General features: G+C 36.8%; 1 protein-coding gene across 1 annotated transcript; it reads right to left on the reverse strand.

Moving 5' to 3' along the window:
* Positions 1-8,455: 8,455 nt before the first annotated feature.
* LOC127087288 (uncharacterized) lies at positions 8,456-12,963 on the reverse strand. The gene is made up of 7 exons (XM_051028166.1): positions 12,513-12,963; positions 12,031-12,130; positions 10,631-10,696; positions 9,598-9,712; positions 9,308-9,390; positions 8,952-9,013; positions 8,456-8,817 (listed from the first exon to the last, which is right to left on the reverse strand). Exons 1-7 carry the CDS (start codon positions 12,695-12,697, stop codon positions 8,700-8,702), a joined length of 729 nt encoding a protein of 242 aa, XP_050884123.1. The 5' UTR covers positions 12,698-12,963; the 3' UTR covers positions 8,456-8,699.
* Between the last annotated feature and the right edge of the window lie 11,166 nt (positions 12,964-24,129).

Raw genomic sequence — 24,129 nt, forward strand, 5'->3', positions numbered from 1 at the left:
GTGGAGCATAGATTACTGTTGAAGCCATAATGTCCGCCAGTCAAGCAAAAGTTAAGAAGAATTCATCCTGACATGGCAGTGAAGATCAAAGAAGAAGTCCAAAAGCATATTGATGTCGGTTTTCTTGTTACCTTTGAATATCCTCAGTGGGTGGTCAATATTGTGCCTGTTCCGGAGAAGGATGGAAAATTTCGCATGTGCGTTGATTATAGAGACTTGAACAAAGTCAGTTCTAAAGATGATTTTCCTCCGCCACACATTGATATGTTGGTAGATAATACAGCTAAGTTCAATGTCTTCTCTTTTATGGACATATTTTTCGGTTATAATCAGATAAAATGGCACCCAAAGATATGGACAAAACCACACTCATTACACCTTGGGGAACATTCTGCTCTAGAGTGATGCCTTTAGGTTTAAAGAACGCTGGTGCAATATACCAAAGAACCATGACCACTCTTTTCCATGATATGATGCATAAAGAGATTGAGGTCTATGTTGATGATATGATTTCCAAATCAAGGTCTGAAGATGAGCATGTTGAGCACTTGTTGAAGTTATTCCAGCGTTTAAGTACAAACTCCGCTTGAATCCCAATAAGTGTACATTTGGTGTCTGCTCTGGTAAGTTGTTAGGCTTTATTGTCAGTGAGAAGGGTATTGAGTTGATCCTGCCAAGGTCAAAGCAATACAAGAAATGTTTGCACCCAAAATTGAGAAGCAAATCAGAGGTTTTCTCGGCCGCTTGAACTATATTTTGAAAGATCAGTCTTGTGATTGGACCGAGAATTTCCATAAAGCTTTTGACAGTATTAAAGAATATCTGCTTGAGCCTCCGATTATGTCTTCGCCTGATGAAGGAATACCTTTGATCATGTATTTGATTGTGCTTGAAGAAAGTATGGGTTGTGTTCTTGGTAGGCAAGATGAAACTGGTAAGAAAGAATATGTTATTTACCACCTCAGTAAGAAGTACACCGATTGTGAGTCTCGGTATTCTATGTTTGAGAAGACATGTTGTGCTTTGGCTTGGGCTGCTAAGTGTTTGCGCCAGTATATGTTGAATCATACTACTTGGTTGATATCCAAGATGGATCCAATCAAGTACATATTTGAAAAGCCTGCTTTAACTTGGAGGATTGCCCGTTGGCAGATGTTGTTATCTGAGTACGATATTGAATACCGAGCTCAGAAAGCGATTAAAGGTAGTGTCTTGGCTGACTATTTGGCTCACCAACCTATTAATGATTATCAGTCAATACAATTTGATTTCCCTGATGAAGAGATATTGTATTTGAAGATGAAAGATTATGATGAACCATTGCTTGAAGAAGGGTTGGAACCTGGTTCCCGTTGGGGCATGGTATTTGATGGAGTTGTTAATTCATATGGTAATGGCATTGGGGCAGTGATTATTACTCCTCAAGGCACTCATTTTTCGTTTACAGCTAGATTAACCTTAAAATGTATGAATAATATGGCTGAGTATGAAGCCTGCATTATGGGGCTTGAAGAAGCCATTGATCTTAGAATCAAATATCTTGACGTCTATGGAGATTCAGCTTTGGTTGTTAACCAAATTAAAGGTGAATGGGAGACGAATCAACCCGGTTGGATACCATATAGAGATTATGCAAGGAGGGTATCAACTTTATTTATAAAGGTTGAATTTCATCATATCCCTCGAGATGAAAATCGGATGGTAGATACTCTTGCAACATTAGCTTCCATGATTGTTGTGAATTTTCGGAATGAAGTTCCTAAGCTGACTGTGATGCGCCTTGATAGGCCAACTCATGTATTTGCTATTGAAGAGATCAAAGATGACAAGTCACGGTACCATGATATTAAGTGTTTCCTCCAAAGTCAGATTTACCCGCTTAGGGCATCTTTGAAAGACAAGAAGACTTTGAGAAGACGGGCTGGTAACTTCTATCTAAATGCTGATGTGCTTTACAAGAGAAATTTTGATATGGTTTTGCTCATATGCATGGATAGACACGAAGCAGACCTATTGATGACTGAAGTCCATGAAGGTTCCTTTGGTACTCATTCCAATGGATATGCTATGGAAAAGAATATGTTGAGAGCAGGTTACTATTGGCTGACAATGGAATCTGACTGTTGCAAGTACGTGAAGAAATGCCACAAGTGTCTAGTCTATGCCGATAAGATTCATGTTTCTTCGACACTTTTGAATGTTATTTCATCTCCATGGTCTTTCTCCATGTGGGGAATTGATATGATTGGCATGATAGAGCCCAAGGCATCAAATGGACATCGGTTCATTTTGGTGGCTATTTATTATTTCACGAAGTGGGTTGAAGCGGCATCGTATGCGAATGTAATCAAGCAAGTTATTGTGAGGTTTATCAAGAATCAGATCATATATCGATATGGTGTGCCAAGTAAGATCATTATTGATAATGGATTGAACTTAAATAATAACATGATGGAAGAGCTCTGCAAGAACTTCAAAATAGCACATCATAATTCTTCTCCCTACGGACCCAAGATGAATGGGGTCGTTGAAGCTGCGAATAAGAAAATTAAGAAGATTATCCAGAAGATGGTTGTGACGTACAAAGATTGGCATGATATGCTCCCATTTTCTTTGCATGGGTACCATAAATTCGTCCTCACTTCAACAGGGGAAACCCCTTTCTCTCTTGTTTATGGCATGGAAGTTGTGTTCCCCGTGGAGGTTGAGATCCCATCAATGCGAGTGTTGATGGAAGCCAAGTTGACCGAAGTTGAATGGTGTCAAACCAGGTTTGATCAGCTCAATTTAATTGAAGAAAAGAGATCGACTGTCATGTGTCATGGTCAGTTATATCAGCAGAGAACGAAGAAAACTTTTGATAAGAAGGTCAAACCTCGTGTGTTCCGAGAAGGTGACCTCGTGCTCAAGAAGATCTTATGTTTCAAACCTGATTCTAGGGGAAAGTGGACTCCTAATTATGAAGGCCTATATGTTGTCAAGAGAGGCTTCTCATGTGGTGCATTGATTCTTACAAGCATGGATGGGGAAGAGATCACTCGTCCTATGAACGTCGATGCAGTCAAGAAATACTTCGCCTAAAAAAGAAAAGAACAACTCGCTAAGTTGAAAACCCAAAAGGTCGGTCCAGGAAACAATTAGAGACATGAAACAGAAAAATCATCTCGGTAGATTGAGTACCCCACCTTGGGGAAATCTAGGCAAAAATTAGGGATTATGGCAAGTAACTGCATCCGGCTAGACTTGATCGTTGAAACAATATTGCCAGTCAGTTGGTTCTGATTCATCATTCTCAACCAAGGACAAAGCGCGGTTGGATTTCAAAGTTAGTAGGGAGAGTAGTGGTCATTATATTCAATGTAGCCCTTTTCCATGTATATTACCATTTTCAAACTTTATAAAGATCCATGGAGTCCCTCCTTTAGCGGACTACCATTCTATTAAATAAAGTTGAGCCTTTATCCAATTTGCTACTATTCTTATTTGTTTCTGTTTAATAAAATTGTATTTGTATGCTGATAATTTTTGAAATAAATAAATCAATGAATAACCATTTTTCAGAAATAATAAGGCCTTTACTTTTAGAATATTGAATTCGAAAAAGGAATGTCAACAGCAATCTGAGAACGATAAGTCTTGACGTGTGAAGCATTTTTGCCTTCCATAAGCAGTGTTTAGAGGTGTTTGCTCCCCAAACAATTTGTTGTTTATCCCCAGTAAAGCTGATGTGTTGTTCTCCTTGTAGTTCATCATCTTTCTCCAGCTGAGAGCTTTTGTGAATTTTCATCCTCGGTCTGCATATTTTGTGATTGAACCCTGGATCTCTAGTAAAACCTTTATTTAGTTTTCAGATCCACAACACACCTTTATTTGGTTGTTGCATAGTTGTGGCATTGTTTCTCCCTTAGTAAGTTCCTGCATGTCTGGTTGATGTTTAGTACCTTGGAATTGGTTTATTTCTCAATCCTCCAAGAAGAGTCTTATGGCTGTTGGTTTTCCTTTCGAGGAATCTGTGTGCATTTTTTGCACCCCGTGCGGCGTTTATTTCTTTGTTAGAGATAATCCCCACGCTTAATTTGTCCTGACGAATTCTAATCCCTGGTGAAGTCCCCACAGAGTTTATCTTGATTGATGAAATATGCAGTTGGAGTTTGTCTTCTCGCCGATTCGCCACTCAGATTTTTACCTTTTGTTGTGACGTGGATTTCCTATGGGGTTTCCTCTTCTGTCGAAAGATCTCCTCATTCAGACAATATTTGATTCTGAGCAGTATTGATGTAGCCGTCCCCTGTAGGATTGTCTCCCATTTGATATGGTACTGACCTAAAATCCCCCCGCAGTGTTGACTTGTTGTTATGAAGTATATATATGTATCCCTTGGCTTGAGATGTGAATCCTCAACTATATATATATATATATATATATATATATATATATATATATATATATATATATATATATATATATATATATATATATATATATATATATATATATATTATATATATATATATATATATATATATATATATATATATAATATATATATATATATATATATATATATATATATATATATATATATATATATATATATATATATATATATATATATATATATATATATATATATATATATATTCTTCGTTTCCTCTTAGCACTGAGTCTTCAACAATTTTTGGTCGGATGTGTGTTCTCCATGTCTTTCCCCAACCATGATTGAGCATTGGATTTGGATTGTGATATCCCTAGTCTTCTTTGAGTACATGGTTGTGTAATATCCCTAGGGAATTGAATATTTGAAGATAGGATTTATATCCTCAAGGATTTATTTTCATCCCTGGCAGTTTCTCTAGTTGGTGTTCCCATCTTGTTGAGATTAGCTGAGTATCTAGTTGTGATGATTGGATCTTCATGTTTGTATCCTTTATGCTCGTTTGTCAGCATAATCATATACATACTCATGCATATACATGCATAAGCATAGCATCAGATATTTCATTGTGCATTTTTACGCATTGACCTGATTTTTATGATCCCCTGCTTTGGCGATATCATTTCCCCATGCAGATGTAGTGTGTCTGTCTTCCTTCAATATAAAGTGTCATCCCCTTAAGCAGAAAGAGTTTATCCTTTTTTCTTCCCCAATGAGTTATTTCCTCATGGATGATTATTATTTTTGCTTCCTCCCTAGTTCATTATCTGGATGGAACTACTCCTCTTGAGTTATATCCTCGTTGGGTTGAGTCTTGTTTGACCGTTTCTTTCTGGTTCTTACCTAGATAGATCTTTTGGTCCTCTGAGAGTTTATTATCCAGTAATTGGTAATATCCTTCTTGATGTTGAGTATTTTACATGTGTTAATTTATCCAGTAACCGGTAAAAGGTAACTTACTTCTTTGATTTCCCTAGCGAATTTACTTTCGTTTCCCCAGTGGGTTATCTTTTCTTTTCGCCAGCAGATTATCATTGTTCAATTACCCAGTAACTGATAATTGTTTATCCTTTTTTCCAGCTGGTCGTTTTTTCTGTTATCTACCCAGTAACTGGTAGTTAACGAAAATTCTCTTTGAATTTTTCCTCCGGAAGTTTATCCTTAATATGTTACCCAGTAACTAGTAATGGATATTCTCCTTTTTATTTTTCTACCCAGTAATTGATAGTTGTAAATCCTACTTTTGGTCTTCTATCCAATAACTAATAGTTGTAAATTCTGCTTTTTGGTCTTCTACCCAATAACTGGTAGTTGTAAATCCTGTTTTTTGGTCTTCTACCCAGTAACTGGTAGTTGTAAATCCTACTTTTTGGTCTTCTATCCAGTAACTGATAGTTGTTAATCCTGCTTTTTGGTCTTCTATCCAGTAACTGATAGTTGTAAATCCTGCTTTTTGGTCTTCTACTCAGTAACTGTTAGTTGTAAACCCTAATTTTTCATTTCCCCGGTAGGCTATCCTTACCCAGTAATCGGAAATGGATATTCCCCCTTTTGAGTATATTGCCCAGTAACTGGTAATATAACTCTTTCTTGTGGTTGATTGATTACCTTTGTTAAGCTTTCCAGTAACTGGTAGTTGATAATTCTTTCTCATTGTCCTCAGTGAGTCATCCTTGATATGTTGCCTAATAACTGGTAATGGATGTCCCTTTATCCGAGTATATTATCTTCTGTTTTAAGCTACCCAGTAACAAGTAGTAGATAATATATCTTTTTTACTCATGTGTTGAAGTTTTTCTTTCCCAATTGAGTTCGGGTTCGCATCTCCTTGTGAAATCGAACTTACTTATAGTTTTTTGTTGTGTTAGTGATATCCCGATACATGCAGATTTTTTCTCTAGCTCTAGTATTTTTATTGATTTATTTTCATGAAAATCCCTTCGTGTCTTCAGCAGTTTTTAAGTCGTAGTTTGGCCTACGCATAGTTTATTATCCCCCGAATCTCCTAGAATATTAAACACAACAAAAATCTGGTACTTTGCAAACTTGATTTTAAACTAATGAGTTTGTGAAGGAAAAAAGTAAGTAGTAAACTAATCTATATAAAGAAGGAGTTTTTAATAACTATGTCGTTAATATGTAAATTAATATGATCAATATTTAACAAAAATAAAGAAGGTGATGAGAGTTGTTGATGTTGTTCAATTCAAGGGCAAAAGAGAGAAAAGGATGGAAAGCATGCATGTTGTAAGAGAATTGATTTCAAGAAGTTAGAAATTGGAGCTTCAACAAAAATCAATTTAAAAAAAGAAAAACTTATGTCGCGACAGATTACATCCTCTCTATGATAAATAAAATTCATAATATTATTAGAACATCTCTATAATTATTAGAATATAAATGATGTATATTAATTAGAGATATTATAATAATTATATTAATTATAGAGATATTCTAATAAGTATCATCTTCTAGGGAATGGTCAAGGACAATGACATTTTTTTTTAAGCTTTGAAGTATTTTAAAAGTTTTTTTTTAGGATTGTCTCATTGCTCCTCGTGTAGCCTCTAGCATTTTCTCTATGATGTTGACCGTAAGAATACTCTCTAGGCCACGATTATAAAGTAGTCTAATAAATTATTATGAGTATCAAATCCTTAAATCCTAGTCTAGTGATTTATAACCTTTTTTTTAAAATGTTATGGACAGATATTGGGAATTGTGTGGGGAAGATATTTTGACAATCTCAAGATTACTTTAATAGAGAGACAGTTGATAAAAATAAAAATAGTAGTTGACCAATAAACTAATTTATAGCTTATGATTGATTATCTGTTACTTTTTAAATATCACTTTCATTTTTTTTTCTTTTTAATTGTCACGATTAAGATAGTATTAATGCAATTTTATCAAAAAAAAATATATAATAAATAATTAAGAATATTATAGATAAAAAGATAATTATTATTTGAAAATTAACAATATGAATTAACTTTCTCGATATGTAGAAAATCAAATGACATTTAAAAAGAAACGGAGAGAATAACTTATATCGGATAATTGGTGACTAATAATTAATAAACTAATTAAAGTGTTTGATAAAAATAACGACTCAACTAATTTATAAATATAAAATGACATAAAAGATATTTAATACATATTTATTTTATTTTAAATTAAAATAAATTAAATGGTATTTGAGATAACGCCTAAAAAATAAACTATAAATTTATAAAATAAATTCATAATGAAAAAGACTATTATCAATTATAACTTATAAACTATAAATTCGGAAATATGACTTCCCTACCAGAGCCAAGAAGACTAAAAACTTATTTTAAACAAATTCAAAGAATCAAAATGTATTTAAAACCATTGATTAATTATGTTTTTAAAATATAAAGTGGCAATTAAACTTATGCAAGAAAAATAGGTTAATGTTAAAATAAAGAGTATTGAGGATGAAAATGAAAATGAAAATGACAGTCCTGTCAGAAAATGAAAATGACAGTTGATATAAGAAACCTTCTCCACCGTAAGACATTTTTCAAATAAAACCCCACCTTGTGGCCCTGCAAATTCCTAAGCCATGCGTAGATTGTTTTTGGTTGCAAAATAGAAAGACAACAAAAATTTAAAAAAGACAAGAGCAAATATTGGTTAGTATCTTACAAAGGAAAACAAAAATAGTTTAACTTTAAAATGCAAATCAAAATAGTTGAATTATTATATTAAACCAGAAGAAAAACAAAACAAAACAAGTCCAGAATTAGCATATAGAGTGATAATAACTATGGCTTAACTCTACATCTAAAAATGTAAATATTACTTTTATTTACGAAGGTTCAAAATATTTCTTGAAACCTATATCAGTGTCATGATCATGAATCAGACAAATCAGATTGTGCATAGCTTCTCTAATATCTATAGGGAAAGGCTTCATGTTATAGACATTTATGACATTTCCATTTTCAATTAATTGATATATGCATAATAAAATGTATTGTAAGATAAATAAAATTATACCACAACTTATTGCTCTTATTGCTTAAATTTAAATAAATTAATACCATGAATACAAAATAATTCCTATTGCACTACTAAGTTAGAGCCAAACAAGGGAACAATACCTCTAACATCTGGAAAGGAAAAAATTATGAAAACTAATTCAACTTGACGATTATCAACAATTATTCATTCTTTCTTCTTTTTTCCAAGAAAGAAACAATGAAGAGGCAAGCCAGTTAACGATGAATAAAAAACATCATGACTGAGGCTGGAGAGGTGTTCTTGGAAGTGGAAGTATGGAATTCGCCAGTTCTTCATTCATCTTCACAGGAAGAGGCGGCATTTGCTTCATCACCTCAGGTGAATCATTCATCCTGTTCAAAAGATAGAGAGGAAAGTCAAGTATTACAATTGAGTCAAATAAATCCATATAAAGAGAAACAAATAAATCACTTGCTTTAATCTTTATAGAGTAAATATAGAAAAGAACAAAAACAGTACAACTCACTCATTCATTATTCTAATGATGTTGTCTCTAGTTTGGCACAAAAGATTGATGTTGTCCTGTATCTGGAAACAAGACAGAGTACAAAAATATTATTGGTCAGTTTTATGGCTACAGAAAATGGCCTACAAATGGAAATTGCATTGAGCATATTATTGTTAATCTGGCCGGAATGAAATGAATATAAAACAAGAATATAGAAAATAGACCAAAAGAAAACTTGAAAAAAGGGCTAATATCAAGATTCGCAATTAGTACAAATACATATATAATCAGTCGGACTCGATAGTTCAATTTTCAGTCAAGCAGTCTATTCAGCGCATAAAAGGCCAAATAGATTAAAGATAGTGTCAACACACCTGGAGAGAGGAAATGTTTGCAGAGACTCGGCTCAAGGCCTGTGCATTTTGCTCTAATAGCTCAGCAGTAGGGCCTCCAATTGCTGCAGAAGGATGACCATAAACAACAATTAATTATGAAAAGAAAAAATGTCCGGAAAAAAAGATAAGAGAAGTTGGACCATTTAAATGAATGCGTAGATGAGAAATTCAGAGGTCAAAAAGTGCACATTAGAGATATAAGGCTGTATTGTCATGTTGTCAAACCACAACATCCAAAGGTATGAAAATTAGTTCACAGGGTAGCTTACCTGCATATGGGATGCCATCATCATTGTCCATTGTAATCATTGGTGGCGCATATGGAGGGACATTGGGTCGAGCAGAAAATTGAGATGATTTTGCTGCGGGATCAGAAACCCTTTCCTGGAAATAAAAATAGAATTATGATAAGCATCTAAGTCCCATTGAAGAGAAGCATAATTTGATAGTTTCCAATGTTCCACAAATGCACTAACAGTCTATTAACTTTCTTCAGTTGTGCTTACTTCACTTTTGTTTCCTGGTACTTCTTTTAACCCATATGCTAAACTATTAATTACTTAACAAGTTAAAAGAATTAAGGAAACAGAACGCTACACTAGCTTCTTCCTAGTTGAATAATTTCACAATGCTCAGTTTATTCCAAAATAAAAAATAATAAGCATCATAATGAAATTCTGAGAAATAATATGTAGGGGAAAATGCTATACAGAAAACTTAAAGTCGGCACAAAAAGTTCAGGTAACGATTACTAGTTAAAAATGTATATTATGGAAGGCTAGTATCAGAAAACAGTCATAATAACCTATAAAATATACGATAACATTTACATGTCCAAGGAAAGCTTAGTTAAAATTAATGAAGCTGATAAATTATCCAAGAATGGTTCCTAAAAAAATGTCAATTTTTTGGGTGGAATATATATGCACCGAGAATGAGGGCATATCATAAAGCTATATGGAAGAACAGGTCCAGAGATCAGCCCTAATCCACATAACACAAGGATATACATCATCAATCTAAAGATAACCAAGTAGGCTTTAATCATAGAGCTATACAAGTAGGGAATTCAAGATAAATTAAATTCACCTGTCCAAAGCAGGGGTGCCAATGTGACGGCGCGAAAAAACGGTAAACATAAAATTCAAAAGTTAACATTCACGTGGATAGGACCAAACACAAACAATATCCTAACATTACATAAAGATAACAAAAAGCATCTCCAAAGCTGTGCATTAGGAAACAAGACAAGAACAAAATTAATATAATAATTGTAAGAATGCCCAATAACGGAAGCTGTACCTTTTTATCTTTACTTTTTCGGGACAAATTGTGATCATCCTTCCTTCTCTTGCTGTTTTCCTTCTTCTGTAAGAAATGAGAAACAAACACTCAACTATAAATAAGTGTATGTAGAAACTGAGTTTAATTAATCTCAATAACACTAAGCTTCATTATTTCATATTTTAAATTACGTATGGGGAGGGTTGCAAACAGAACCAAAGTATCTTGCACCAGTTAATAGATGAATAGATCATCAGTTACAATTTTCTCAGAAAGGAAAAAGATGGTCACTCTTCAAGATCTCTCTCAAATATCTTATGTAATCTGTTAGGAATGACTTATTCACTAATAGTCTTTTCCTTATGCAAGTATACTGTTATGATTATGTTACAGTCTGCAAGGATTAGTTACAGTTAGTTTCATTATAGTTAGAATTAGTTGCAAACTGTTATAACTGCTTGCACTCAAGTCTAAGAGAGTCAGTTGTGACACTCTCTATATATAAACACTCATGTAATTAATCAAACTCATCTAAACATTCAACATATCATCATAACAGATTCTGTTACGAATATCTATCTATCTCAATTTTCTCTCTCTTAAATTATAACACAATCAAGTAAGTAAATCCTATTACAAATCTTTTATTATGCTGAAGAGAAGACTATGACAATTGACAAATCCACAAGTGGGGTACAAGAGGTTGAAAGCTTACGAAAATTTTAAAATACAAAAGGTGGGTATACTTACAAAGCAATGACATATCTAAGATAACATTATCATGTCCCAACAAACCCAAAAGAGTTCTCCCAAGTCACAACCATCACAAGCAGTGTTATCAATAGTAGAATGCCAAAAAAAACAGTATGTGAAATAGCTCATAGCATTGTGGGCAAATAGCAGAGCCGCGCATTGCGTTTGAAATAAATCAATTTATTATATAAAATAAAAAGGAATGCGTATGCGAATAAAAATGAAGAAAAGTCACTATGCCCACTCTTCAGTTTTATTTTTAAAAAGAAGAAAAGTCCTAAAAGTGTCTATTATCCACTAAATCTATATGAACAGAAAATGCTATAACGGCTGCTATCAGTTATCACTCTTATAGAGGAAATGGGATAGCATCACGGTTTTCATATTAGGTTCATCAAAATCCATTGCGCAGTAGCACTGTAGTGCTACTTTTTGATAACGCTCACATTAAACCGTTGAGCACCGTTATAAAAAAACTTCTAGAAAAGGATCATGATAAGTTAGACCCTAATGCCTGGTCCAAACGGTTCATTTACCAATGGTCATAAATTTACATCAAAATTCTAATGTAACAGCACTCATATGAAATCACCGGTGATAGATTATTATACCATTGACAATGAAATAAACGCCTTAAGGCAGAAACAAACAAGTATGTAGCTTACATTCATCCACCTGACACGCAGAGCCACATCCCGGACTGTCTTGTTATTTAGCTGTTGTGCAATCTTTGCATAGCGTACTATGTTAGATTCTGAGGCATATCTGCAAAGGAAATTTTGAATTTTTCATTAATTTATGTGACTACTAGTACTTCCTTATAGAATATTACAGAGAGGCATCAAAATACATGTGTGGAACATTCTGAGAAAAAAATGAATTTACTGTTCAATCAGTAGAGGAAAAAAATAGGTGAATCCCATGATTAATAGTGCCAACTGTTTAATTACTTGGAACCCTAATCCATGACCTAAGCTACAAAAATAGAATACAAAAACCTAAATTGAATTGATGGGGTTTATGTAATCAGGGATTTCATTTCTCAAACTAAACAATAAATTCAAAACATATAGATAAGTCATGGTAATTGCATATGTTGCGTTGCATATACTGCATAACATGATTATAAAAATAAAAAATTTCATACTTTGAGAGGCCATCTTCGAGGGTGGCTTGTTCTTCAGGCGTCCAATCAAGGGATATCCCTGGATTATGCTTCATGTTCATGACCAGACCTGAAGAACTCTCGGGAGCCGAATTGCCGTTAAAAGAAGAAGGATTGACATGAGTATGTTGTTCCTGATGGTTACCAGTCCCAGATGGGTTCGCCATAGATAACCTAACCCTTATTCTTCAAAACTGTTGAATTGAACCCTTGGAAGTTGGTATCGGAGGAAATTCCGATGAAATGATATCGGAATTGACGGTTAGTTCCCGCCGGCGGCAATATCGGAGGAGCGAAAACGGAGAGAGTGAGTGAGTGAGTGAGCGAGTTAACGAGTGAGGTTGAAAGGGATTTACGATGGAACACGTGAGAGAGATAACAAGCAGAGAAGAGGGTTTTTGATTCTAAGGTGGAATTGAAAATGAAATGGAAATTACTGGGTAGGTTATTATATATATATAAATAATAGATGAATAACATTGTATTAATTCACCGTTAAATTATTGCAAATATTCTTTCTTTTTTTTCCTTTTGAATAAGTTAAATAATTAATAACATCATGTACTAGTATTATTTTTATGGAGAGAAGGAGGATTCTCTCTAGAAACTTTTTGTTGCTAGGTGAAAGTTCCATGAGATTTTTTTGAAGTTTTTTCTAGGGTTCTGTTCGGTTCAATTTTAGTTATGGATTGGAAGCGTGTTAAGAAGAAGGGCTTCAAGGAGGAAGGATAGCTCATGCGAGATGGGATGTTTTCTTTATTCATAAAGGAAAAAGTTTTTCTTTCGATGGATGTTCGTCTGTGTATGATTCGAAGTTTTCAGATAGATATGGTGCTAAGGAGTTATTCAACTTATTCAAGAAACATGAGGATTTGGTGGAAGTGGTGATCCCTCTTAAGAAATAAAATTGGTAAAAGATTTGGTTTTGCGGGATTTTTGTATGTCGGAGATGCTAGGCGATTAGCGATTAGGATGGATAATATTTTTGTTGATGAGAAGAAGATTTATGCTAATATTCCTAGATATGAAAGGAATGAGCATTTATTGAAGATTTTGCCTAATCTTCGTCGGAATTAAGATGTACCCTCTAATTTGGAAAGATATCTTTTCGTTGCTTCTAAGTTCTCATGTAGCGAAAGTGGTGTTAAATCTTACGCTGAAGCTACTAGAGCTTTTCAGGGAGGTTCTGTAACACCCCAATTAAACTAAGCTAATTATTTGATTTAAATTAATATTTTATTTATTAATTTAATTGAATAATTGGATGTTTGGATTATTTTATTTTATTATTATTTTGGAATAATAATTATTGGGATAATTATTTATTGGAATAATATATAAGTTGGAATTTAGAAAAATCCCATTTTTGGTAAAAAGGTGAATTTCACGTGAAAAGGGAAAAGAGGCAGAAAGGGCAAAAAGCCAGAGAACGAAGGTTGAAGGAAGGAGAAGCTTGGAGCTCGGAAGCTGCCGGATTAACTCAGGTAAGGGGGGTTTATCATCGGTTAAAGGGTATTATATGATAAAATGTACTGGGTAGTAATAATCATTGTTTTGCCTCTAATTGGATTGATGTATGCTAAAGATCTGTGAAATGTTGGGATGAACGAAAATTGAATGATAATCGATGAAATTCGTAGAAATTAGATGTAGTAAGGTTAGCGATTTGAGAAGTTGAATGTATCTGAGTTGTAATTGATAAAACGAACGAAAGTGTATGAAAAATTGGATTGTGGAAGTGTAGATCTGAGAATTCGTAGCAGAGAAACCATGACAGACCTGGAATTGTGGTCTCTGGTCATACGCGTATGGTGCTAGGCAATACGCGTATGAGATGGGCTGGTACGCGTATGGCACTAGGCAATACGCGTATGGAATGGCTTGGAAAGGGGAGTTTTGGCGCTGGTACGCGCCATACGCGTGTGATACGCATATCCCTGGATGTGGTACGCGTATGGTGTATGTCATACGCGTATGAGTGAAAGAGATGAGGTTTGGAACGTGTTTTGGCCTCTGGTGATACGCGTATGGGAATGTGATACGCGTAGCATACGCGTATGGGCATGGGCGTTACGCGTATGGACTTTGGTCAGGTGTGGGCAATACGCGTATGGCATGGGCAATACGCGTATGGGCAGAATTGATGATTTTTCTGAACTGTTGTTGTGCAGTTTTGGCTGTTTAGGCTGAGTGAGGTGACTTAGCTGATGCATGATGTAGTAGGGATCATTTCCCATTGTTTTGAGTAGCATAGGTATTAGTAGAGGGTGCTAATACTGTGTTTGATTTTGTGGCATGACAAGATATGCTGTTGTGATAAAATGTGTTAATGATGTGTGATGCTATACATGATGCTGTGAATGTATCAGTTATGTAGGCATTGTGAATAGACTGTTTTGTTGCTTAGAGTGTGGGCATGTGCCTATTCTTGAATTGTTGTTGATGTTGCATTTGCTAGGTGTTTAGCTTGCACATTGTGGCCCATTTGGGGTGGTAGCTAATTCCCATGGTGAGGAATTAGTGAGTTAGTCATTATTGGACTGTTGTTGATTGTTTGCATGCTAGGTGATTAGCGTGCATTTCATGGCCCATTTGGGGTGGTAGCTAATTCCCATGGTGAGGAATTAGTGAGTGAGTCACTATGTCTCAAATGAGTGGGACTAGTGAGCTTGGTAGCCGTGCCTGGGTTTGGACGGTGAGGTTGAACTATATGTTCACAAATAGTCGGTACCGCATGCATAGAGTCTCATTGCATAATATATGTATGGCGTGTAATATGAATGGATGTATTCCAATATTACACGTGTGTTTGTGTTGGTATTGTTGTGTGGTCATTGAGTATGGTTTGAGATTATACATATGCTATATGTTATCGTTAAGTATGATGTTTGAGTTGATACTGTGGTTATTGAGTATGTGGTCTGGTTAGGGTGATTTGATGCGTTATTTACTTAACATTACATAATGTTGTATAATGCTCGTTATATTGATTGAGGAACTCACCCTTACACTTATTTTTCAGGTAACGAGAAATGAGTCGAGTAGGAGCTAATTATTGGAGTCTAGTGTAGTCTCCGTAGTGGGTCGTGCTCTGATAGATGTAACATCGGGATGGGTTGTCCTAACTTGTTTTAAATGTTTTATTATTGGTTGAGAACCATTTTCCATGTAATGTTTTACATGATTGATGAAATTATATCCGCTGTGTTTTATGCAATTGTTTAAGTTTGAAATTAATAAAAGAGCATGACCTCTATATTGTTGAACGGTGTGAATATGTTGTGTGACACCCTTAAAGGGCATAATTACTCTGATGTTGTATTTTGATATTTAATTAAATTATTGGGGTATTTAGAAGGGTGTTACATTAGTGGTATCAGAGCATAGTCGGTCGTGTCGAGTCGTAATTATTCTGTTTCCCCTGTACGGGATAGGTGTTGTGTAACCCTATCAGTACTTATTGTTTTGGTTTGTTGGGTTTTCAGAATAGAGATGGCTGGAAGAGGTAGAGATGATGCTGCAATTGCTGAGGCTCTGGGTATGCTAGCTGGAGTACTTGGAGGAAATCAGAATGTTATGGGAATGGGAGCTGCTCGTCAGTTGAGTGAGTTCCAGAAGAACAATCCTCCAATGTTCAAAGGAGCATACGATCCAGATGGTGCTCAGAAGTGGTTGAAGGAGATAGAGAGGATCTTTAGAGTAACTGAGTGTGCTGAGAATCAGAAGGTCAGGTTCGGTACACATATGCTGTCAGAAGAAGCTGATGATTGGTGGGTTGCTACCCGCACTGAGTTGGAAACTGCTGGAAATGCTGAGATTTCTTGGGCGGTGTTCAGAGAGAGATTCCTGAGGAAGTATTTTCCCGAGGATGTCAGAGGAAAGAAGGAGATAGAGTTTTTGGAATTGAAACAGGGTAACAGGTCTGTAACTGAGTATGCTGCTAAGTTCACAGAGCTGTCAAAGTATTATACTCCCTATAGTGAGGCTGCTGGAGAATTTTCTAAGTGTGTGAAGTTTGAGAACGGGTTGCGTCCCGAGATCAAGCAGGCTATTGGGTATCAAAGGATTAGAGTGTTTTCTGATTTGGTTGACTGTTGCAGGATTTTCGAACAGGATTCCAAGGCCAGAGCTGAGAGCTATCAGCAGAGGGTTGATAGGAAAGGCAAGAATCAGATTGAACGTGGAAAACCGTATGCAGCTGGCAAAGGTTTTCAGAGGCAGAGTGGGATGAAGAGGCCTAGTGGGGGAGATTCTAGTGCTCCTGCTAAGTGTTACAGATGTGGTCAGGCTGGACATCGTATCCACGAGTGTACCAGTAATGAGAATAAGTGTTTCAAATGTGGAAAAGGTGGTCATTTGGCTGCAGACTGCCGGTTGAAGACTGTGACTTGTTTCAACTGTGGAGAGTTGGGTCATATCAGTCCACAGTGTCCTAAGCCGAAGAAAGAAAATCAGTCAGGAGGCAAGGTTTTTGCTTTATCAGGTTCTGAGACTTTTGCAGATGATCGGTTGATCCGAGGTACGTGTTATATTAATGGCTTTCCTCTTGTAGCTATTATTGACACAGGTGCGACTCATTCTTTTATATCTTTGGATTGTGCTGTGAAACTTAAGTTAGAGATATCTGAGATGCTTGGAAGTATGGTGATTGATACTCCTGCGAAGGGTTCAGTGACTACTACTTCAGTTTGTTTAAGTTGTCCTTTGAGTATTTTTGGTAGAGACTTTGGGATGGACCTTGTGTGTCTTCCGTTAGTGCAGATTGACGTTATCTTGGGAATGAACTGGTTAGTGTTTAACCGAGTTTCTATTAACTGTTTTGATAAGACTGTGATTTTTCCTGAGATTGAGGAAGGAAAGAGTTTATTTCTATCTGCAAGACAGGTGAATGAGGAAGTGGCAGATGGAGCAGAGTTGTTTATGCTGTTAGCGACTATGGAGGCTAAAGATAAACTGGTGATTGGTGATCTAGCAGTGGTGTGTGATTTTCCTGAGGTGTTTCCGGAAGAGGTGAATGAATTGCCACCAGAACGTGAAGTTGAGTTCTCGATTGATTTGGTACCTGGTACTAGACCGATATCGATGGCTCCGTACCGTATGTCTGCTGTTGAGTTAACTGAATTGAAGAGTCAGCTGGAAGATCTGTTGGATAAGAAGTTTATTCGTCCGAGTGTGTCACCGTGGGGTGCACCAGTGTTGTTGGTTAAGAAGAAGGAAGGTACTATGAGGTTGTGTGTGGACTACAGGCAACTGAATAAAGTGACGATTAAGAATCGGTATCCTTTGCCGAGGATTGATGATTTGATGGATCAGTTGGTTGGTGCGAGTGTGTTCAGCAAGGTAGATTTGAGATCTGGGTATCATCAGATACGTGTGAAAACTGAAGATATTCAGAAGACTGCTTTCAGAACAAGGTATGGACATTATGAGTATTCTGTGATGCCTTTTGGTGTGACTAATGCGCCTGGAGTATTTATGGAGTACATGAATAGGATTTTCCATCCGTACTTGGATCAGTTTGTTGTGGTGTTTATTGATGACATTTTGGTGTATTCGAAATCTGAAGAAGAGCATGCTGAGCATTTGAGAGTGGTTTTAGGAGTTCTGCGGGAAAAGAAGCTATTTGCTAAACTCTCTAAGTGTGAATTTTGGTTAGAAGAAGTTAGTTTTCTTGGTCATGTGATTTCAAGAGGTGGTGTTGTTGTTGATCCTTCTAAGATAGAAGCGGTATCTAAGTGGGAAGCTCCGAAGTCTGTTACTGAGATTCGAAGTTTCCTTGGTTTGGCTGGTTATTATAGGAAGTTCATTGAGGGATTTTCTAAGTTGGCGTTACCGTTGACGATGTTGACTAGAAAGGGGCAAGCGTTTGTTTGGGATTCGAAATGTGAAGAAGGTTTTCAAGAATTAAAGAGAAGGTTGACTACTGCTCTTATCCTGGTATTACCGAGTTCGTCGGAATTATTTGAGGTTTACTGTGATGCTTCATTGTTGGGTCTAGGTGGTGTGTTGATGCAGAATAAGCAGGTTATAGCTTATGCTTCGAGACAACTAAGGGTTCATGAGAGGAACTATCCGACACATGATTTAGAGTTGGCAGCTGTGGTGTTTGTTCTGAAGTTGTGGAGGCATTATTTGTACGGATCAAGATTTGAGGTTTTCAGTGATCATAAAAGTTTGAGGTATTTGTTTGATCAGAAAGAGCTGAATATGAGACAGAGGAGATGGTTAGAATTTCTGAAGGATTATGATTTTGGTTTGAATTACCATCCGGGTAAAGCAAATGTAGTGGCTGATGCGCTGAGTCGGAAATCATTACATATGTCTATGTTAATGGTTAAGGAATTTGATTTGATTGAGCAGTTTAGAGACTTGAGTTTGGTGTGTGAGAGTACTCACAATAGTGTTAAATTGGGAATGCTGAAGTTAACGAGTGGTATTTTGGATGAGATCAGAGAGGGTCAGAAATCCGATATGCGTTTGGTCGATAAGTTGACTTTAGTGAATCAAGGCCAAGGTGGTGAATTCAGAGTTGATGAGAATGGTGTTTTGAGATTTGGTGATCGGGTGTGTATTCCGGATGTTACTGAGCTTAAGAAGAGTATTCTGGAAGAAGGACGTCGTAGTGGTTTGAGTATTCATCCTGGAGCTACGAAGATGTATCATGATCTGAAGAAGTTATTTTGGTGGCCGGGAATGAAGAGAGAAATTGCGGGTTTTGTTTATTCCTGTTTGACTTGTCAGAAGTCGAAGATTGAGCATCAGAAGCCGTCTGGGCTAATGCAACCGTTGGCTATTCCAGAGTGGAAGTGGGATAGTATCAGTATGGATTTTGTTTCTGGTTTGCCGAGGACAAGTAAGAATTTTGAGGCTATTTGGGTGATTGTTGATAGATTGACGAAGTCGGCTCATTTCATTCCGATTAGAATGGATTATCCGTTGGAGAGATTAGCTGAGTTATATATTGAGAAGATTGTAAGTTTGCATGGTATTCCGTCGAGTATTGTTTCGGACAGAGATCCTAGATTTACATCGAAGTTCTGGGAAGGTTTGCAGAGGGCTTTGGGAACTAAACTGAGATTGAGTTCTGCATATCATCCGCAGACTGATGGTCAGACTGAGAGGACGATTCAGTCGTTAGAAGATCTTTTGAGAGCTTGTGTTTTGGAAAAAGGAGGCGCGTGGGATTGTTACTTGCCTTTGATTGAGTTTACCTACAACAATAGTTTTCATTCGAGCATTGGTATGGCACCGTTTGAAGCTTTGTACGGTAGGAGATGTCGGACGCCTTTATGTTGGTATGAGTCCGGTGAGAGTGCTGTGGTTGGACCGGAGATTGTTCAACAAACTACGGAAAAGATTAAGATGATTCAGGAGAAGATGAGAATTGCTCAGAGTCGTCAGAAGAGTTATCATGATAAGAGGAGGAAGTCACTTGAGTTCCAAGAGGGAGATCATGTGTTTCTTCGTGTTACTCCGATAACTGGTGTTGGTCGAGCCTTGAAGTCGAAGAAGTTGACGCCTCGTTTTATTGGTCCTTATCAGATTTTGGAGAGGATAGGAGAGGTAGCCTATCGTATCGCTTTACCGCCGTCGCTTGCGAATTTGCACGAGGTCTTTCATGTGTCTCAGTTGAGGAGGTACATTCATGACCCGTCGCATGTTATCCAAATAGATGATGTACAGGTGAGAGATAACCTGACTGTTGAAACATCACCTATGAGGATCGAGGATCGAGAGTTGAAGCAGTTGCGGGGTAAAGAGATTGCCTTGGTGAAGGTAGCTTGGGGAGGACCAGCAGGTGGCAATGTGACTTGGGAACTAGAGAATAAGATGAAGGAGTCTTATCCGGAGTTGTTCGCTTGAGGTATGTTTTCGAGGACGAAAACTCTTTTAGTGGGGGAGAGTTGTAACACCCCAATTAAACTAAGCTAATTATTTGATTTAAATTAATATTTTATTTATTAATTTAATTGAATAATTGGATGTTTGGATTATTTTATTTTATTATTATTTTGGAATAATAATTATTGGGATAATTATTTATTGGAATAATATATAAGTTGGAATTTAGAAAAATCCCATTTTTGGTAAAAAGGTGAATTTCACGTGAAAAGGGAAAAGAGGCAGAAAGGGCAAAAAGCCAGAGAACGAAGGTTGAAGGAAGGAGAAGCTTGGAGCTCGGAAGCTGCCGGATTAACTCAGGTAAGGGGGGTTTATCATCGGTTAAAGGGTATTATATGATAAAATGTACTGGGTAGTAATAATCATTGTTTTGCCTCTAATTGGATTGATGTATGCTAAAGATCTGTGAAATGTTGGGATGAACGAAAATTGAATGATAATCGATGAAATTCGTAGAAATTAGATGTAGTAAGGTTAGCGATTTGAGAAGTTGAATGTATCTGAGTTGTAATTGATAAAACGAACGAAAGTGTATGAAAAATTGGATTGTGGAAGTGTAGATCTGAGAATTCGTAGCAGAGAAACCATGACAGACCTGGAATTGTGGTCTCTGGTCATACGCGTATGGCGCTAGGCAATACGCGTATGAGATGGGCTGGTACGCGTATGGCACTAGGCAATACGCGTATGGAATGGCTTGGAAAGGGGAGTTTTGGCGCTGGTACGCGCCATACGCGTGTGATACGCATATCCCTGGATGTGGTACGCGTATGGTGTATGTCATACGCGTATGAGTGAAAGAGATGAGGTTTGGAACGTGTTTTGGCCTCTGGTGATACGCGTATGGGAATGTGATACGCGTAGCATACGCGTATGGGCATGGGCGTTACGCGTATGGACTTTGGTCAGGTGTGGGCAATACGCGTATGGCATGGGCAATACGCGTATGGGCAGAATTGATGATTTTTCTGAACTGTTGTTGTGCAGTTTTGGCTGTTTAGGCTGAGTGAGGTGACTTAGCTGATGCATGATGTAGTAGGGATCATTTCCCATTGTTTTGAGTAGCATAGGTATTAGTAGAGGGTGCTAATACTGTGTTTGATTTTGTGGCATGACAAGATATGCTGTTGTGATAAAATGTGTTAATGATGTGTGATGCTATACATGATGCTGTGAATGTATCAGTTATGTAGGCATTGTGAATAGACTGTTTTGTTGCTTAGAGTGTGGGCATGTGCCTATTCTTGAATTGTTGTTGATGTTGCATTTGCTAGGTGTTTAGCTTGCACATTGTGGCCCATTTGGGGTGGTAGCTAATTCCCATGGTGAGGAATTAGTGAGTTAGTCATTATTGGACTGTTGTTGATTGTTTGCATGCTAGGTGATTAGCGTGCATTTCATGGCCCATTTGGGGTGGTAGCTAATTCCCATGGTGAGGAATTAGTGAGTGAGTCACTATGTCTCAAATGAGTGGGACTAGTGAGCTTGGTAGCCGTGCCTGGGTTTGGACGGTGAGGTTGAACTATATGTTCACAAATAGTCGGTACCGCATGCATAGAGTCTCATTGCATAATATATGTATGGCGTGTAATATGAATGGATGTATTCCAATATTACACGTGTGTTTGTGTTGGTATTGTTGTGTGGTCATTGAGTATGGTTTGAGATTATACATATGCTATATGTTATCGTTAAGTATGATGTTTGAGTTGATACTGTGGTTATTGAGTATGTGGTCTGGTTAGGGTGATTTGATGCGTTATTTACTTAACATTACATAATGTTGTATAATGCTCGTTATATTGATTGAGGAACTCACCCTTACACTTATTTTTCAGGTAACGAGAAATGAGTCGAGTAGGAGCTAATTATTGGAGTCTAGTGTAGTCTCCGTAGTGGGTCGTGCTCTGATAGATGTAACATCGGGATGGGTTGTCCTAACTTGTTTTGAATGTTTTATTATTGGTTGAGAACCATTTTCCATGTAATGTTTTACATGATTGATGAAATTATATCCGCTGTGTTTTATGCAATTGTTTAAGTTTGAAATTAATAAAAGAGCATGACCTCTATATTGTTGAACGGTGTGAATATGTTGTGTGACACCCTTAAAGGGCATAATTACTCTGATGTTGTATTTTGATATTTAATTAAATTATTGGGGTATTTAGAAGGGTGTTACAGGTTCTGCTAGACATGGCGGATGTAAGGAGCCATCTTTTCAGTTTGCTATGAAGGATGAAGATGTTGCGAGGTTCAAGAGGGCTTTTGTGGGTTGCGTCATTATTTCAGGTTCATCGTCCAACATTCAAACCCATTTTAAAGTGGAGGGATATTTCTCCATCAAAGTTACATCGTTATGAGTGAATATTTATTTGCTTAAAGAAATAGAGGTTGGGGAGATTAGAGACCTCATTAGAGAAGGTAAAAGTTGGTGGAGTCAATGGTTTTCTAAGATCAGGGAGTGGCGAGAAGACGATATGGACAACGAAAGGGCGTCGTGGATTAGGTGCTTCGGAATTCCTTGTCATGCTTGGAATACTGACTTATTTCAGTTTCTAGCCAAGATGGTGGGGAGTTTTATATGTGCTAACGAGAACACCATGAAGAATGAATGCATGGATGTGGCGAGATTTCTTGTAAAAATGAGTTGCGCGATTGTTACCAATGAAACTTTCTATGTCTGTATCAACGGTAAAAGCTTCAGAATCAAGATGATTGAGGATTCACGCACTCCAATATGTATTTCTGTTAAGCCGAAGGGTAATAGGAAGTAGAATTCTTTTCATCCTTCAAAGTATGATAGCTCCTGGGCCGAGGATGTTTCCCTTCGAGGAGAAGATTGGTGGACGGAGAAGGTTGCGTATGAATCTAAATGAGGTGATAGCTATTTGCATATTCTTGGGGATGATGAAGTAGAGAATCACGTTTCTCGATACATAAGTGATGGGGAGGCGAAAATTGTTAATTTGGCCGTTATGTGACAAGTAATATAATATGTATGGATTTTGACTTGGCAGTGAAAGGTGTTAAGGAAGAAAACGCAGTTGGCAATAATTTAATTGGGACCATGTATCCCGAGGAGATTTGGGGAAATGGGGAGAATAAATGAGTCATGGAGTCTGAATTTATGGACACGATTCCTAAATCAAAATCCTCGTGTTAGGAAGTCGCTGAGGAGGGTTTGGGTATTGGAAGCGAGTTAGGAAGTGGGTCTGACCCTGTGGACATTGTTAGGCCCAAAGTTTAAAAAAAGGCCATCTAAGATCAGGCAAGAATCAGGGTCTCTTTTGGATAGCATGTTTAAACCTTCTTTCTTCACGGTTTTGAGAAGGAAAAATCAAATTCCGTTTGTTAGGGTTTCTTCTCTTTCTGAGGGCCAGTCTTTATCGAATGAGAGTATGGAAGTTCAATACTTTGTGGATTTGTTTCGTATTACAAATCCACCCATGATTCAAATATTTGTCATGGGAATGATAGGTCCTGGGGGGATTTGGAATCCAACATTGGGGGAAAACTTTGGAAGGTCGTTTCGAACTTAGGGATTGTTTGTAATGACTCGGGTAGAGACTATCTGAAGAAGATCTCGGAAATGGAAGCAGCGAACAAAGAGAAGAAGAGATCTATGAAAGAGTTTTCAAAATGTTACCAATGATTATTGGTTTATTCAATATTAGAGGTGGAGGAACAAGTTGAA

The sequence above is a fragment of the Lathyrus oleraceus genome, chromosome 5, assembly GCF_024323335.1.
Source record: "Lathyrus oleraceus cultivar Zhongwan6 chromosome 5, CAAS_Psat_ZW6_1.0, whole genome shotgun sequence".
In the NCBI taxonomy this organism is placed as follows: Eukaryota; Viridiplantae; Streptophyta; class Magnoliopsida; order Fabales; family Fabaceae; genus Lathyrus; species Lathyrus oleraceus.

Bases quoted from the DNA above. Each gene is read 5' to 3' on its own strand.
- LOC127087288 (XM_051028166.1), bottom strand. From the start codon at position 12,697: ATGGCGAACCCATCTGGGACTGGTAACCATCAGGAACAACATACTCAT. The intron at 9,391-9,597 runs GTAAGCTACCCT...ATCCTTCTGCAG, and splicing joins TGATGGCATCCCATATGCAG to CAATTGGAGGCCCTACTGCT. The intron at 9,014-9,307 runs GTGTGTTGACAC...TCTTGTTTCCAG, and splicing joins CAAACATTTCCTCTCTCCAG to ATACAGGACAACATCAATCT.